At 41.5% G+C, this 14,779-nt stretch overlaps 2 protein-coding genes across 3 annotated transcripts; both read left to right on the forward strand.

Moving 5' to 3' along the window:
• The first annotated feature begins 488 nt into the window (after positions 1-488).
• On the forward strand, positions 489-3,779 carry LOC116198014 (receptor like protein 26-like). The gene is made up of 2 exons (XM_031528313.1): positions 489-3,269; positions 3,479-3,779. Exon 1 carries the CDS (start codon positions 569-571, stop codon positions 3,257-3,259), a length of 2,691 nt encoding a protein of 896 aa, XP_031384173.1. The 5' UTR covers positions 489-568; the 3' UTR covers positions 3,260-3,269; positions 3,479-3,779.
• Positions 3,780-6,779: 3,000 nt separating this feature from the next.
• LOC116198015 (receptor-like protein 47) lies at positions 6,780-14,246 on the forward strand. Of its 2 annotated transcripts, XR_004155134.1 has the most exons (5): positions 6,780-10,009; positions 10,224-10,272; positions 12,742-12,807; positions 13,041-13,131; positions 13,217-14,246. XR_004155134.1 is itself a non-coding variant. In XM_031528314.1 (2 exons), exon 1 carries the CDS (start codon positions 8,293-8,295, stop codon positions 9,997-9,999), a length of 1,707 nt encoding a protein of 568 aa, XP_031384174.1. In that variant the 5' UTR covers positions 6,781-8,292; the 3' UTR covers positions 10,000-10,009; positions 10,224-12,691. The 2 variants fall into 2 exon arrangements, 1 of the variants encoding a protein (XP_031384174.1); XM_031528314.1 differs by lacking the exons at positions 12,742-12,807; positions 13,041-13,131; positions 13,217-14,246 and having other exon boundaries at positions 6,781-10,009; positions 10,224-12,691.
• Positions 14,247-14,779: the final 533 nt, after the last annotated feature.

Here is a 14,779-nt window from a genome sequence, read left to right on the forward strand (position 1 = left end):
TGAATATAAATTGTGGTCAATCAAATATTACAAAGTTCTGATATCTATTATCACCCATGGTTTGCACGTATGATCAGTATCCTTACTCTTTCCCCCTTATTTTATATTTTACTTTCTTCACCTCTTTACAAATCAGGTCATGGCGGAGTATTCAAGTGGAACACGTTCTTTTTTGGGGTCAATGTTTAGGCATCGTCAGCTTTGCCGATGGCCAATTTTTAGACCATCAAGCGCACCTGGCAATGCCTTGCATCAACTGTGGGGCCCTGCCGTGCTTGACCAAGTTGACTTGCTATACTAGACGACCGACTTTGACCCTTAAGTCAACGTCTTTAAACATATGAATTTTATATTGTTTGGGTGTGTACAGACGCAGAATTTTCCACTCAGTACTGCTATAGTCAATATTTTGGCTAAGGAACTCAAAAATCTTTGTTGATTTCCTTATAAACTAATAGAAACCAGCTCGTCTTAAACTTAGGTTTGTTTCCTCGGGAGCAATACGCGTAATAATTTGACATATATTCTTGGAATCGCCTCGAGCTTTACTAGACACACACATATCTTCATGGCAGAAAGCTCATCTCTCTTCATCGTGTTCGTATACTTGTTTCCCCTGCTGTTTCATCTTCTTACCGCTGCTTCTCACTCTGTGCCCTGGTGCCACGAGGATGAGAGGTCTGCTTTGATGCAACTCAAGCAAAGCTTGAAAGAAGGCCCCGAGTATTGCAGCAAACTCTATGACTCATGGGGTGATGACAAGAAGCTCGAATCGTGGCAGTTAGAGGGGGGCCAAGAAGGCAGCAATTGCTGTACCTGGAGCGGGGTCCAATGTGACGGACGCACTAACCACGTCATCGGCCTCGACCTCAGAAAAGCTTGCCTCTACGGCTCCATCAACTCCAGCAGCAGCCTGTTTCGTCTCAGTCACTTAGAGAATCTCGATCTTTCACTTAATAACTTCAATTTTTCTCCCATACCACCCGCAATTGGCAACCTTTGGAGGCTCACCATGCTGGATTTGAGTGCTAATGTGTTCACTGGTGAGATCCCATCTTCCTTTAGTAACCTCACTCGACTCTCGTACTTAGATCTGAGTGTCAATCAGTTGACGGGCCAAATCCCATCTTTGCTAGGGAACATCCATCAACTCTCCGAGATAGATCTAGGCTACAACAAGTTGACAGGCCAAGTCCCATCTTCTTTCCAAAACTTGACTCAATTATCTCGTTTACGCTTGAACCAAAATCAATTGACTGGCCAAATCCCATCTTTCTTCACCACCCTCAATGAACTGCGTATGCTATATCTGAGCAAAAACCGATTGACTGGCCAAATACCATCGTTCTTGGGGAACCTCAGCCAACTCTCTAAATTGGATCTCAGCGTCAACCAACTCACAGGACAGATGCCATCTTTCGTTTGGAACTTCACGCAAATCTCACGTTTACGTCTTGGGCAAAATCAATTGACAGGTCCTATTCCATCTCAACTTGGGAGCCTCATCTACCTGGAGTATCTTGACCTTTCTCTGAACAGATTCCATGGGCCTGTCCCAAGCTCAATCTCTCATCTCAGTAATCTTTGGTACCTTAACGTTTACGGAAACAACCTGAGCGGGAACCTGAACTTGGGCATGTTTTCGGGGCTCCAGGGGCTCATGGCACTAGTCCTATCATTCAACGACTTTACCCTGCTCCCCGAGCCCAATGCAAGTGAAAGTTATCCACTGTTCCGGTCTTTAGGTTTGGCTTCATGCAAATTACATGAGGTCCCTGAATTTTTACGTCATCAGCATGATCTTAAATGGCTTGACCTTTCCTACAATAACATATCAGGGCAGATACCCGAGTGGTTTTCGGGCTTTGTATCTGTGAGATCCTTGAACCTTTCTTATAACTCTCTGACTGGATTCCCACAACACCCGGTGTTTCTGAATTGGACGCGGCTCAGAAGTCTTGATGTCAGGTCCAACCAGTTGCAGGGACCACTTCCTGCCGTTCCTCACGCAAGCATTCAGTTCTATTTCGTCTCCAATAACAGACTCTCTGGAACAATATCACCGGTGATATGCAACATGAACAATATACAGCTACTGGATCTGGCAAAGAACAACTTCAGCAGTGTGATTCCACGATGTTTGAGCAACTTGAGCAGCACTTTGACGGTGTTAAGTCTACACGACAACAACTTCTATGGAGGAATCCCGCAGTTGAGTAAAGGCACTTGTAGCTTGAGGATGATAGATTTTAGTAGCAATCTACTGGAAGGTCCGCTGCCGAGGTCACTAGCAAACTGCACCGAGCTGGAGTTTCTCAATATGGGGAATAATATGATTCGGGACATTTTTCCTTCTTGGTTGGGCTCACTTGCAAACCTAAAGGTATTGATTTTGCAGTCTAACAGATTGCAAGGACCGATAATGGAGCCTAAGAGCAACTTCGAGTTCCCTAACTTGCAGATTTTGGACCTCTCTCGCAACAAATTAGTAGGTTTATTGCCATCGAACTACTTCCAGTATTGGAAAGCAATGAGAGTTTTAAACACCGGCGGATCAAGCTATATTGGGTATTCTTGGAATGTGCCTCAGTCTCCCTTTATGTCTTCTTTTGTGTCGGTTAAAGGTGGCTATGATTTCTCAATGACAATAGTCAATAAAGGCACGGTAATGGTGTATGCAAAGATCTTGGAATACCTAACCGTGATCGATCTTTCGAGCAATAACTTCACCGGAGAGATTCCGAAATCTATTGGAAGCTTAGAGGGACTCCATCTGCTCAATCTCTCTCACAATCTACTCGCAGGCCGTATTCCTCCTGCCCTGAATGGTCTGACCAATTTGGAAGCCCTCGACCTTTCTCGCAACCACCTCAGCGGAGAGATCCCTGAGAAACTAACGGAGCTGACTTACCTAGCAGTTTTCAACGTATCTTACAACCAACTGTCAGGGTCCATACCTCGAGTGAAGCAATTCAACACATTTGACAACAGCTCTTACAAAGGGAATGCTGGACTATGTGGAGAGCCTTTGTCAAAGAAATGCGCAGGCCCGGATAATGTGGCTCCACCAGCACCTGCAGCTGGAGATGATCATGAAGGCTCGAATACTTTATTTGATGATTTTGACTGGAAGATCATTCTGATGGGGTTTGCAAGTGGACTAGTCATTGGTGTGGTTCTAGGACAAGGCATTAGCATTAGAGGAGACAACTTGTTTGTGAGAAAGTTCGGCCGGAGATATCGAAGAAGACATGCATAGATCAGAAAAGGTTGGTGATTACATTCTACTTGGTGAAGTTTCGATTTTGAATATATGAGTTTTGACAGCTTTTTTGGCGTTCTATTTCATAGAGAAGTAAGCCTACGACTTCAGCAATATTACCTTGTTTTAATAATGTTTTTTATTGTTTAAAGATCTTAGTTTTCCGTTATGTAATAGATATTGTCATATTGAATCATAAGTTTCGATTTTGAACAGATTATGTTGCTCTACTTGAAAGGATGGGATATGGAGGAGAATCTCGAATCTTGGCAGGACCTTTTCTTCTTTTGGAACTTGTATTGCTTTACTGCTATATTCTTTTGCTCGATTTTGATGTTTCTTATGAGACTACTATTGTAGCTGGAGGGGAATTCGCTGTATTTGTCTGTCTGTTCTGCTCCTTCGCATGTTTTCCTCTCCCTGTTGTTGCACAGTATATTGTCTTTTAAGCACTTGGTAGCTTTCAATGAAACTGTCAGCCACACTTGTTGTTCTCTTGTGAAACTATTGACATATATGAGGGATTAATTCGAAACATGCAGTTCGCAGTTGGTCTTTTATTAATCACACATTGCTTGCTATTATGGGATAGAGAATCAATTTTATTGTACATTAGCTATATGAGTAACTCCGTATATTTCTTTCCCTAAAATAGGATTATTTTCCTTCTTTTCTTAGCCGAGTAGGCCTACATATTGCTCACAGATCAAAACAAATTGAGCTTTCTGATTCCAAGTTCTATGACTTGCCAGATCGTTTTGTCCTACCCTGGAAGAATGATTATGACATATTTGTGAGACTATTCGTGCCTCTTTATTAGCTATTATGATTCCCTCGTTAATTAATTCTTATTATCCATAAAAAAAGATCAAATTCGCTCTGCTTTGTTATGTCCATGCCCTTCATGCTTCCCTAGTCTGCGATGCAGAGAGGGCGATCTTCGAGACTAACAATTTTCAATAACAGAGCAAATTAAGGACTGATTAATCTCTAGATGTGATCAACAAAAGCTAGATCAATTTTTATGCATGTTCCTTCCTATTTCATCTCCTTGACAAACATGCCGACAAGGCAGCCTAGAATGTGAAGATTTAGGCGTATATACAAGTTAGATACGTGAATACCTGGTTTCATAACCGGTTCACCTAATGAATATATATATATATATATATATGAAATTTCAATTCTGCATACATACACGTACACACATATAGCTAGATATAAGAGGGTCGCATATCTCAGAACAGCGAGAATTGAGAAGCCAAAAGAAGATTTATTTGGGCCAAGTTAGAACTTAGAAGTATTGTAATTTTAACCTTTTTTTCCCTTCTTTTTCAGCGTACTTAATTTTGATTTTTAAACTTTTGAACTTGGAGTAGAACCTCGTCATTGGAAAATCAGGATTTCGGACCATATTTTTGCGCTTCCCCTTTTTCATCACGAGTGTTATATACTTTTATCAGTCAGCAACCGAATAATACAGTTAGTGTGAATATAAAATGATATCTGAGCAAAATAGAACCCCCCAGCATCATAATGCGCGAGCTTTTTAAGTTAAAGACAGAGATAAATTAATAGCGACATGAGCACTATAACGACGTAAGCACGATAAAAAGGGGATTGCCGATGTTATTAGCACCTAGTAATTGGTTTATCCGCTGCCTATTTCAATTTTATCGATTTATTTAGTTACTCCAATGGGACCTCGGCCTATTTCGTACTGGGATAGTCTAATTTGAAATCCTGTCTTACCAACCCGACTGAACTGTAACTAAACCTAGCGAAAAATATAGTATGATGCCTGTAAGATGCAAAAAAGGTATAAGATACTTTATTTCGGGACGGCTTCGTTTTGACGCGGCTGCTCATCGATTTCCTGTCAAGTATACGGAGACTCAGTCTTTTTTACGGTGGCACTTATACGTATTTTTCTTTGAAGAGGTACTTTGCAACTCTCAGTCTCAAACTTTTATCAAGAATATATTCCCGAGTGCTATATAACTTACAAGATGATGCTCCATGTCCATCAGTAAGGCTTATCAAATTTTAATTTCACCTAATCACACCAACCATCTCTCTTAATGTCGCATTTCGTGGAAGTCGACGATTTCTAAAGTTGTGTTTTTTTTCAATTGGTCTATAGCCACCAATTGAGGCTTTCTTGCAATTTGGTGATTATTATTTTTTTTCCGGTGGATCCAATTTGGTGATTATTATTCTCATGGAAATGTGGACCAATGGGCCCCATTCATCACTTTTGATCGTCAAAATAAATAATAATAATAAAAAGAAAAAAGAAAAAATAGGGAAACGACAGAAGTCCGAGAACTAATTGTGCAATTTGTTAGTTGCGCCATAACACGTGATTAAGATACTATTGTGTTTAGAAAGGTTGTCGACGGTATTAGGAACTCCTCGCCCATTCAATTTAATTCTCACCCAAAATCCATTTAGAAAAGGAAACAACGAAAGGATCATTCACACATGAACATTGTGTTTCTATACTTGTGCCCGTCGATGTTCCATCTGTAGCACACGCCTCTCTGTGCCAAGAAAGTGAGAGTTCTGCCCTGCTGGAGCTCAAGCAGAGCTTCCAGGAGGACTCTGCGTATTGCTTCTCTTCCTCCGATGACTATCGGATGCTCAAGTCGTGGAGCGAGACTAAGGAAGGTGGCAATTGCTGCACGTGGGATGGGGTTGAGTGTGACGAGCAGAGCGGTCATGTGATCAGCCTCACCCTGAGCAGTGCCTATCTTCGTGGCTCCATCGACTCCAATAGCTGCCTCTTCGGCCTCGTTCACCTATAACGTCAAGCTCGGCCGATGAGAGTACCATACGGTCATACCCCCTAAGAATATCACCCGGTTTCAAGTGGCGGCCGAGATGGGTATATGTACCCAGTAGGTAATCGAAATCTGAGACAGGGGCCAACATGGTATCACCGAAGGTGTACCTAGTGCCATTGATGTTGATGTTCTGAGATATTTATTTTTTAAAATATTTCATTGTAAAACACTATTATAATATCTATTTCAGTTTATTTCACGTCTTATATCCGTGTCAGCACCTAATCACATTTTGGACTAAAAATATATGTCAAAATAGATATTTTAGGACTAATTTCGCCAAACTGGAAATAATAGGACTTCATTAACAATTCAGACAAACTGTAATTAATTGGAATTTGGCATAATTTTCACTTTTTTTAAATCTATCTGACGTAGACATTTTAATGACACGTGGAAGATATTTCACGGTCTTATATCCATGTCATCACTGGGTGAACACTCAGTCACGATTCGGAATATAAGTTCATAACAGATTAGATGTCTTATGACTAAATTAGCCAAACTGACACTTGGAGCACTTGCCGCCAATTTTGACAAATTTATAGAATTTCCGCTATAAATTATCGACATGAATATTTCCTTCCTGCTGATATTGATCGAGAGAATCTTAAAAGCAAAATTGGATTTGTTTTCATTGTCTGTTTGAGTCGATTCCCAACAACGTTAAGTTGAATAAGGGCCTTGTAAGAGCATGGGAGGAATTGGGTTACGATTCCGGTGGATCCCATGATTTAAGTGGAGGAAAACCCAACGATCTAGAACAGAGGAAACACCGGGTTTCACATTCCCTCATATTTAGATACCGGGTCGCAGCAGAATACTCAGGTGGCCAATCTTTAGGCAGGCGTCATTATCTTTTACTGGATCAAGTTTAGACGACTCCGAGCACGTCCGGCATCACTATCTGCCTGGCATCAACAGTGGGTTCCTGCCGTGCTTGACCTGCAACAAGAGGCCGTCGACTTGATTTGATTCCTGCCGGGCTTGGTATGAACTTGGTTTAATTTGTCTCGATGTATAAATTGGACAGAGACTTTTCCTCGCCTGCAAAATATCTTTCTTAATTTCCATACCAACTAACAAGCCAGCTCGTCTTAAACTTCTCTTGCTTCCCTTCGAAGCAAATTAAACAGCTCGTCTTCATGGCGGAAAGCTTTATCGTGTTCATGTACATGATTTCCTTACTGCTTCACCTTCCTACTGGTGCTTCTCCGGCTGCGCCACAATGCCACGAGGATGAGAGGTCTGCTTTGCTGGATCTCAAGCGAAGCTTGAAAGAAGGCCCCGAGCATTGCTACTTCCAATTCCTCTTGCGGGGCGATTACAGGAAGCTCGAATCGTGGAAGCTAGAGGAGAGTCAAGAGGGCCGTAACTGCTGTTCCTGGAGCAGGGTCCAGTGTGACGAGCGCACTGGCCATGTGATCGGCCTCGACCTCAGCAACGCCTGTCTTTATGGCTCCATCAACTCCAGTAGTAGCCTTTTCCGTCTTGTTCACTTGGAGAATCTCAAACTTACATTCAATAACTTCAGTTTCTCTTCCATACCACCCGAAATCGGCAATCTCTCAAGGCTCACCGTACTGGAATTAGCTGGAAATGTGCTAACCGGTGAAATCCCATCTTCCTTTGGTAACCTTACTCGACTCTCATCTTTAGATCTAAGTGTCAATCAGTTGACAGGCCAAATCCCATCTTTCCTAGGGAGCATCCATCAACTCTCCGAGTTAGATCTAGCCGACAACAAGTTGACAGGCCAAGTCCCATCTTCTTTCCAGAACTTGACTCAATTATCCCGTTTAAACTTGAACCAAAATCAATTGACAGGCCAAATCCCGCCTTTCTTCAGGACTCTTACCCGACTATCTGATTTAGATCTGGGTGACAACCGATTGACTGGCCAAATCCCATCATTCTTAGGGAACCTCAGCAAACTCTCTGCATTGGATCTCAGCTTCAATCAACTCACCGACCAGATCCCATCTTCCATTGGGAACCTCACTCGAATCTCTACTTTAGATCTTAAACACAATCAATTGATAGGCCAAATCCCGGATTCTATCATGAACCTCCAGAAGCTGAGGTATCTGTATTTGAGCTCCAACAGTTTAACAGGTCTTCTTCCATCTCAACTTGGAAGCCTCATCCACCTTGAGTATCTCGACCTGTCTTTGAACAGATTCCATGGCCCAATCCCAAGCTCAATTTCTCATCTCAGTAACCTTACAAACCTTGACCTTTACTCGAAACAACCTGAATGGGAACCTGCAATTTGGCATGTTTTACAGGCTTAAAAGGCTCCAATCGCTAATCCTATCACTCAATGAGTTCTCCTTGCTCCCTGAGCCCAATACAAATGAAAGTCTTCCAATGTTGATGTCTTTAGGTTTGGCATCGTGCAATTTAAGCGAGTTCCCTGACTTTCTACAGCGACAAAATAATCTAACATTCCTGGACCTTTCCTACAATAACATATCTGGGCAGATACCCAAGTGGTTCTCGATCTTTGTATACATGAGATTCTTGAACCTTTCTGGTAACTCTCTGACCAGGTTCCCACAACCGTCGGTGTTTCCGGATTGGAAGCAGCTCTTAGGTCTTGACCTCTGGTCCAACCAGTTGCATGGACCTTTTCGAGTAGTTCCTCTGGCAACCATGCAGTTCTACTTCTTCTCCGAGAATAGACTCTCTGGAACAATATCGTCAATGATATGCAACGCGAGCAATATCCGGGTTCTGGATCCGGCAAAGAACAACTTGAGTGGTGTGATCCCACAATGCTTGAGCAATTTGAGCAGCACTTTGACCATGTTAAGTCTATACGATAACAACTTCAAAGGAGGCATCCCTGAGTTTCAGAGTAGCACTTGTAGCTTGAGGATGATAGATTTAAGTAGCAACCAATTGGAAGGTCCGCTGCCGAGGACACTAGCAAACTGCAGAGAGCTGGCGTTTCTCAATATCGGGAATAATATGATTGAGGATACTTTTCCTACTTGGATGGGCTTGCTTGCAAATCTGAGGATATTGATTTTGAGGTCTAACAGATTGTACGGGCCGATAATGGAGCCTCAGAATGACTCTGTGTTCCCCATGTTGCAGATTGTTGACCTTTCCCATAACACATTTGAAGGTTTCTTGCCTTCAAAGTACTTCCATTGCTGGAAAGCAATGAGAGCTTTGAACATTAGCGGACTAAGCTATCTTGGGGAATCTATCACAATGCCTGTCACTTGGTTGCAAGGTTTAATTATAGAAGATTATGACTACTCAATGGCAATAATAAACAAAGGCATGGCGCTGAATTATGCTAAGATCTTGGAGTACCTTATGGTGATTGATCTTTCAAGCAACAACTTTACTGGAGAGATTCCGAAATCTATCGGAAGCTTAGAGGGACTCCATCTGCTCAATCTGTCTCACAATTTACTCATAGGCCACATCCCTCCTGCCTTGAATGGTCTGACCAATTTGGAAGCTCTCGACCTTTCTCATAACAACTTCAGCGGAGAGACCCCCCAGCAACTAATGGAGCTGACTTCCCTCGCAGTCTTTGATGTATCTTACAACCAACTTTCAGGGTCCATACCTCGTGTGAAGCAATTCAATACATTTGACAGCAGCTCTTACAAAGGGAATGCTGGACTCTGTGGAGAGCCTTTGTCAAAGAAATGCGCAGGCCCTGATAATGTGGCCCCACCAGCACCTGCAGCTGGAGATGATCATGAAGGCTCGAATACTTTATTTGATAATTTTGACTGGAAGATCATTCTGATGGGGTTTGCAAGGGGACTAGTCATTGGTGTGGTTCTAGGACAAGGCATTAACATTGGAGGAGACAACTTGTTTGTGAGAAAGTTTGGCCGGAGATATCGAGGAAGACGTGCATAGATCAGAAAAGGTTGGTGAATACACTCTACTTGATGAAGTTTTGATTTTGAATATATGAGTTTTTACAGCTTTCTCACCGTTCTTTTTAATTTAGAAAAGTAAGCTATGATTCCAGCGATATTGTCTTTCTTTTTGTAATTTTTTTTTAAAGATCGTAGTTTCCCGTTATGTAATAGATATTGCATTGTAGGTGACCTTCTCTATTGTGTTGCTTTACTTGACAGGATGAGATGTAGAGGAGAATCATGATTCTGGGCAGGACCTACGGAGCTGGTATTGCTCTACTGCTATATTTTGAAGCTCGATTTCGAAGTTTCTTGTGAGAGTAATGTTGTAGCTGGACAGGAACTTCACATCTGTCTGCTCTGTTCTGCTCCTTCGCATGTTTTCCCCTCCCTGTTGTATTATAGTATGTTGTCTTGCAAGCGCCTGGAACCTTTCAATGGAATTGTCAGCCACTTATAGAAGGTTCACCGGAAAAACCAGTGAAACTCTGTTATTTCCATAATTAGCATAAAAAAATATCGGTTGCTTCCCTAATAACCCCCCTGAAAAAAGAAAATGATTTGTGGCTCCGTCAATAAATGCAGTTTCATATATTACGTTGAAATCATTGTGCGTAAAGTAGTTGGCAAACTGTGATATATGCGCATGATCTTAGCCTCCGCAGAGAAAGGCGTTTAGAACCCATTGGGAGCACATCACATCACGACAAAAGTATTTTCCAATTAAGGATATACTTTTTGGCATCAGCTTTATCAAAGGCCACATTCAGGTAGTCAAGCAACAGGCGGTCAGTGTGAGACTTGATATTTTTATTCCAAATAGCATACTTACGTATATACATACATATGCTTTTGTATATATTATTATATACAAGTTGCTGGAGGAGGAAAAAAAAAAAGTAGGAAGGGCCCCACGTGGCCCCATTTTCCCCCAAACAAACCCATTCCACCGCCTTCCATTTCATCTCATCTATTCTTTTTTTTTTTTTGGCTTTTCTACTCTCTGCTCTGTTTTGAGCTGTGAGAACCGAAGAAGAAACAGAGCAGCAGGGAGAGAGAGAGACGAGTGAGTGAATGCTAGAGGAAGCAGAAAGACGGAATGGTTAGGGAGGGAGAGAGCTACCGAGATAGGAAATCGTTACACAAGGAAGAGCTTAACCCTGCACTCTGTTCGGGTATTGATTGATTGCAGGTATGTGTTATGTAATTTTTATTTTGTCCATTGGTCAGTGTATGCAAATGGGACCAGAGAGAGAGAGAGAGAGAGAGCGAAGGAGATGGACTTTAGCTGCAGCACTAGGAAGAATCGTACAAAGAGGGAAGCAACGAATGAAGTAGGTCGGAAGCTAGGAAATAGGAAAGGCCATCTCAGATGTGAAGTTCAGCTTGTCTTGGATAATTGTCATTTTTTTTTTGGGTATGTATATCACTGAAATCACTGTCTTTGTGTTGTGTTTGTTGTTGGTGAATTGCCAACTGAAATTCCCTTTTCTTGTTTGAGGGATAGTCGATTTGAAGTTTATTTTTCTGTTAAATGGGACTTGAATGACCAGAGGAGCTTTAAACTGCCTTCAACCGACATCTGGGAGTTCAGCTAGGTGTCCTTGAATATATATATACGTGTGTATGCATGTGTATTGTTCGCCGAGTGCTCTATCGACTTGCGTGTCATTTCTTCTGAAGGACTAGCTAGTATATGATTTTAATAAGGCACTATGTGGAAAGAATTAAAGGTTTTCGAGTGTTGATTAGGTAAGCATAGAGAACTGATTTTATATTTGGGTTTACTAACGGACTTTTTCCTTGTTAATCAAGTTGCCTTATATTAGTGATGAAATGTCGAACCTCCTGCATTTGCTGGTTTGAAGATATTGCCTATAAAAATATGTTTCAATGGAGGAGTTTGAGTAGTATTATTGGTCTTGAACCTTGCTGCTCGGTGTAAGAATAAATTTTCTTGAGAATATATACTAATGATTCTAATTTCTTCTTGTGTTGAGCTTCTTGTGTTTGATTCGGTATTCCTTCTTGTGAATTAATCGATAATGAATTACTTTAAGTACTAAATTGGGAAATGAATTTGTTAATTGGCTGGAGTTAGAAGTAATAAGTTGAGTCAAGATTTTCTTTTGAGTGGAAAGCTAGGAAATAGGGGAAATGCTCCTATGGAGTTTATTGTCGATATATCAACTGATTTGCAAATTATTCACATTCATTTGCTTAGACAAATTTTGGGTAGAAAGCTATATAATTGATGATTTGAGAGAAACCAAAAGCTAGCCACTGATTTGATATCTTTCGTTCTTTGATTGTTTTCATTTTTGTTTTTCTTTCGGATAATAGTATAACTTAATTTAGAGTCAGTACCTTCAAGTTATATTTTCACTTTTTTTTTCTTTTCAAACAATATTGCTAGTTTTGTTGGATTTCTAAGTCTGGGTTACTATTTTTCAGGTTGGGTAAATTTGTAATCTTTAATACAATAGATTATGGAATAGGGTTGGTTATTTGTTAAAGGAAAGCTAGTTGCTGCCCCAGGTTATCTTTGATTGGAATAACTTATTCATTGCTTATGATATAAGATTGAAGTTGGTTAATTCTCGATATTCTCAAGGGCAATTAAGTACGAATAAATTCCTTCTTTTGGGGCCAAATGCGACATGTTTTGTTATAAAGAATATAAACAACATGAATATGCTTTTATAAATTGTTTTCTTGTTATATATATGATTTATAGGACTTGGCGAGACCGAAAGCAAGCATCTTGAAGGCTCAATTCAGTGGACCATACGTTGGGTGTTCGGTGAGTACTTTATTCCCTTGTAAAATGATGTATTGTAGTTATATAAATTATTTATGAATAATATTGTGATAGTTAGAGACAGTGTTATCAGAACCGGACCGGATGTTGAACCGGTCAAGGGATGGGTCCAACCGGAGTTCGATGGGTCCAACCGGAGTTCGATGGGTCGGACCGCACGTTTAATTAAAAATTATATAATACATAATTATCACTTTGCCTTGACCTTTCGCCAGTTATACTTGTGCTTGTTCATCTTCCTCTTCCCCTGGAGGGCGTTATCCAGCTCGAGAAGCCCCGCACCTCTTCGCCCGTAGACAAATGGGGGTATGCTCGAGCTTAAAGGATTCTAATTTTTTTCTTTTTCTTTGCTATTTTGAACTAAATTCAGCTTTTTTCGATAATTTATTAGTTGGATTGCATTGCTTGCGGGTGGAGATGTGCTGGCCCTTCTTTTCTTCTCGGCGATTGGGAGATTCAGACATGGTTTCCCTGTTTTCGACGTTGAAACTTTATGAACAACCGACCCTTTTGTTGTTGGTATAGTCAAATTCTTCTTCATACGGTCTGCCCGAATTATCCCCTCATCATAACCCTCAGCTTCCTCCGACATTTTCACCCCAGCTGAAGAAACACGGCTCGAGCAGAACCCAAATGGCGAATTGGGGAAAATAAGTTGCTGGTATTGCGAAAGGTTGGGATTTCCATCAATTCTTGGAGGTAGAGGAATCCCTGGTTTTGTCTGGTCGGGTTGGAGGATGAGGGAAGATGTTGCGGCTGTGGGTTTCGGAAGGAATGGGATGATCTTTTAAAGATTGGAGGAGCTCAAGAGCATGCAAGAGGACGAAGTGTTGCTTCTCTTGACGAGCTTCTGCAAGAAATTAGCCAATCCGCAGATCTCCAAGCCGAAAACCTTGAATCTTCGAGCTTACGGGAGGCCGATGACTAAAGAAGAAGGAGGAGCTCTGGTCTCGTGAGCTCGGTGCGGTGGAACTTCGGTGAAGCCGCTGATGATTGAGCTGGCGGGAAGAAGACTAGGGTTTCACTGCTGAAAATTTTCAGTGAGGAAGACTGGTCTCATTTTCGGTGAAAATTCCCAACCGGCCGGTTCGAATGGGTTCGATGGGTTTGTCTAAAAACCGGTCGGTTTTTTGGGTTCACCGGTCTGTTTATGCATTTTTTATTTTTAAGCTAACCAGACTGGACATATGTCCGGTTTCCGGTCCGACCGGTCGAACCGCCCAGTCCGGTCCGGTTTTGATAACACTGGTTAGAGATTAAGAAATGGTCTTACTAGGTTGTGTGAAAGGATTTGAGAGATATTGCTCTTTTATATTTCATTTGACTTGAGATATGCTATGTGATTGTGTACGTTGATTGTATATGACATATGTAATGGTAGTGTGATACCATTGTAATGTAATTTGGATTGTGTTTGTGTATACTGATATTGCTTGATTATGCCATGGGACCGCTGGACCTGACGGAATAGAAACTAGGGCCTGAATGGTCGCTGGACCCGGCGGAATAGAAAATAGGGCCCGAATGGCCGCTGGACTCGACGAAATAGAAAAAAGGGCCCGAATGGCCGCTGGACTCGGCGGAATAAAAAATGGGGCTTGAACGGCCGCTGGACCCGGCAGAATAGAAAATGAGGCCTGAATAGCCGCTAGACCCGGCGGATTAGAAAAAAGGTCACGGTACCGTTATAACGCGTCGCAAAGAAATGCGACCCTATGGCTATATTGATTGGTTTTGTGGTATATTGGTCGTCTTGTTTAATTGCTGGAGATGTGATGATTGTTGAAATTATCTGAGGTTGTTCTGTGAAAATCGTATTGTTGCTGAAACTTGATCCGTCAAGTGATTGTGTAGTGATTTGCTATGAACGCTAAATGAATGGATATTTGATGCTGATGTGATATTGGATATTAGAGATGTGATATTGGATATTAGAGAAATAGTTGGAAGAGTT

This window comes from Punica granatum, chromosome 2, assembly GCF_007655135.1.
Source record: "Punica granatum isolate Tunisia-2019 chromosome 2, ASM765513v2, whole genome shotgun sequence".
NCBI lineage: Eukaryota > Viridiplantae > Streptophyta > Magnoliopsida > Myrtales > Lythraceae > Punica > Punica granatum.

Coding starts and splice junctions, on each gene's coding strand:
- LOC116198014 (XM_031528313.1), top strand. CDS start 569: ATGGCAGAAAGCTCATCTCTCTTCATCGTGTTCGTATACTTGTTTCCC.
- LOC116198015 (XM_031528314.1), top strand. CDS start 8,293: ATGGCCCAATCCCAAGCTCAATTTCTCATCTCAGTAACCTTACAAACC.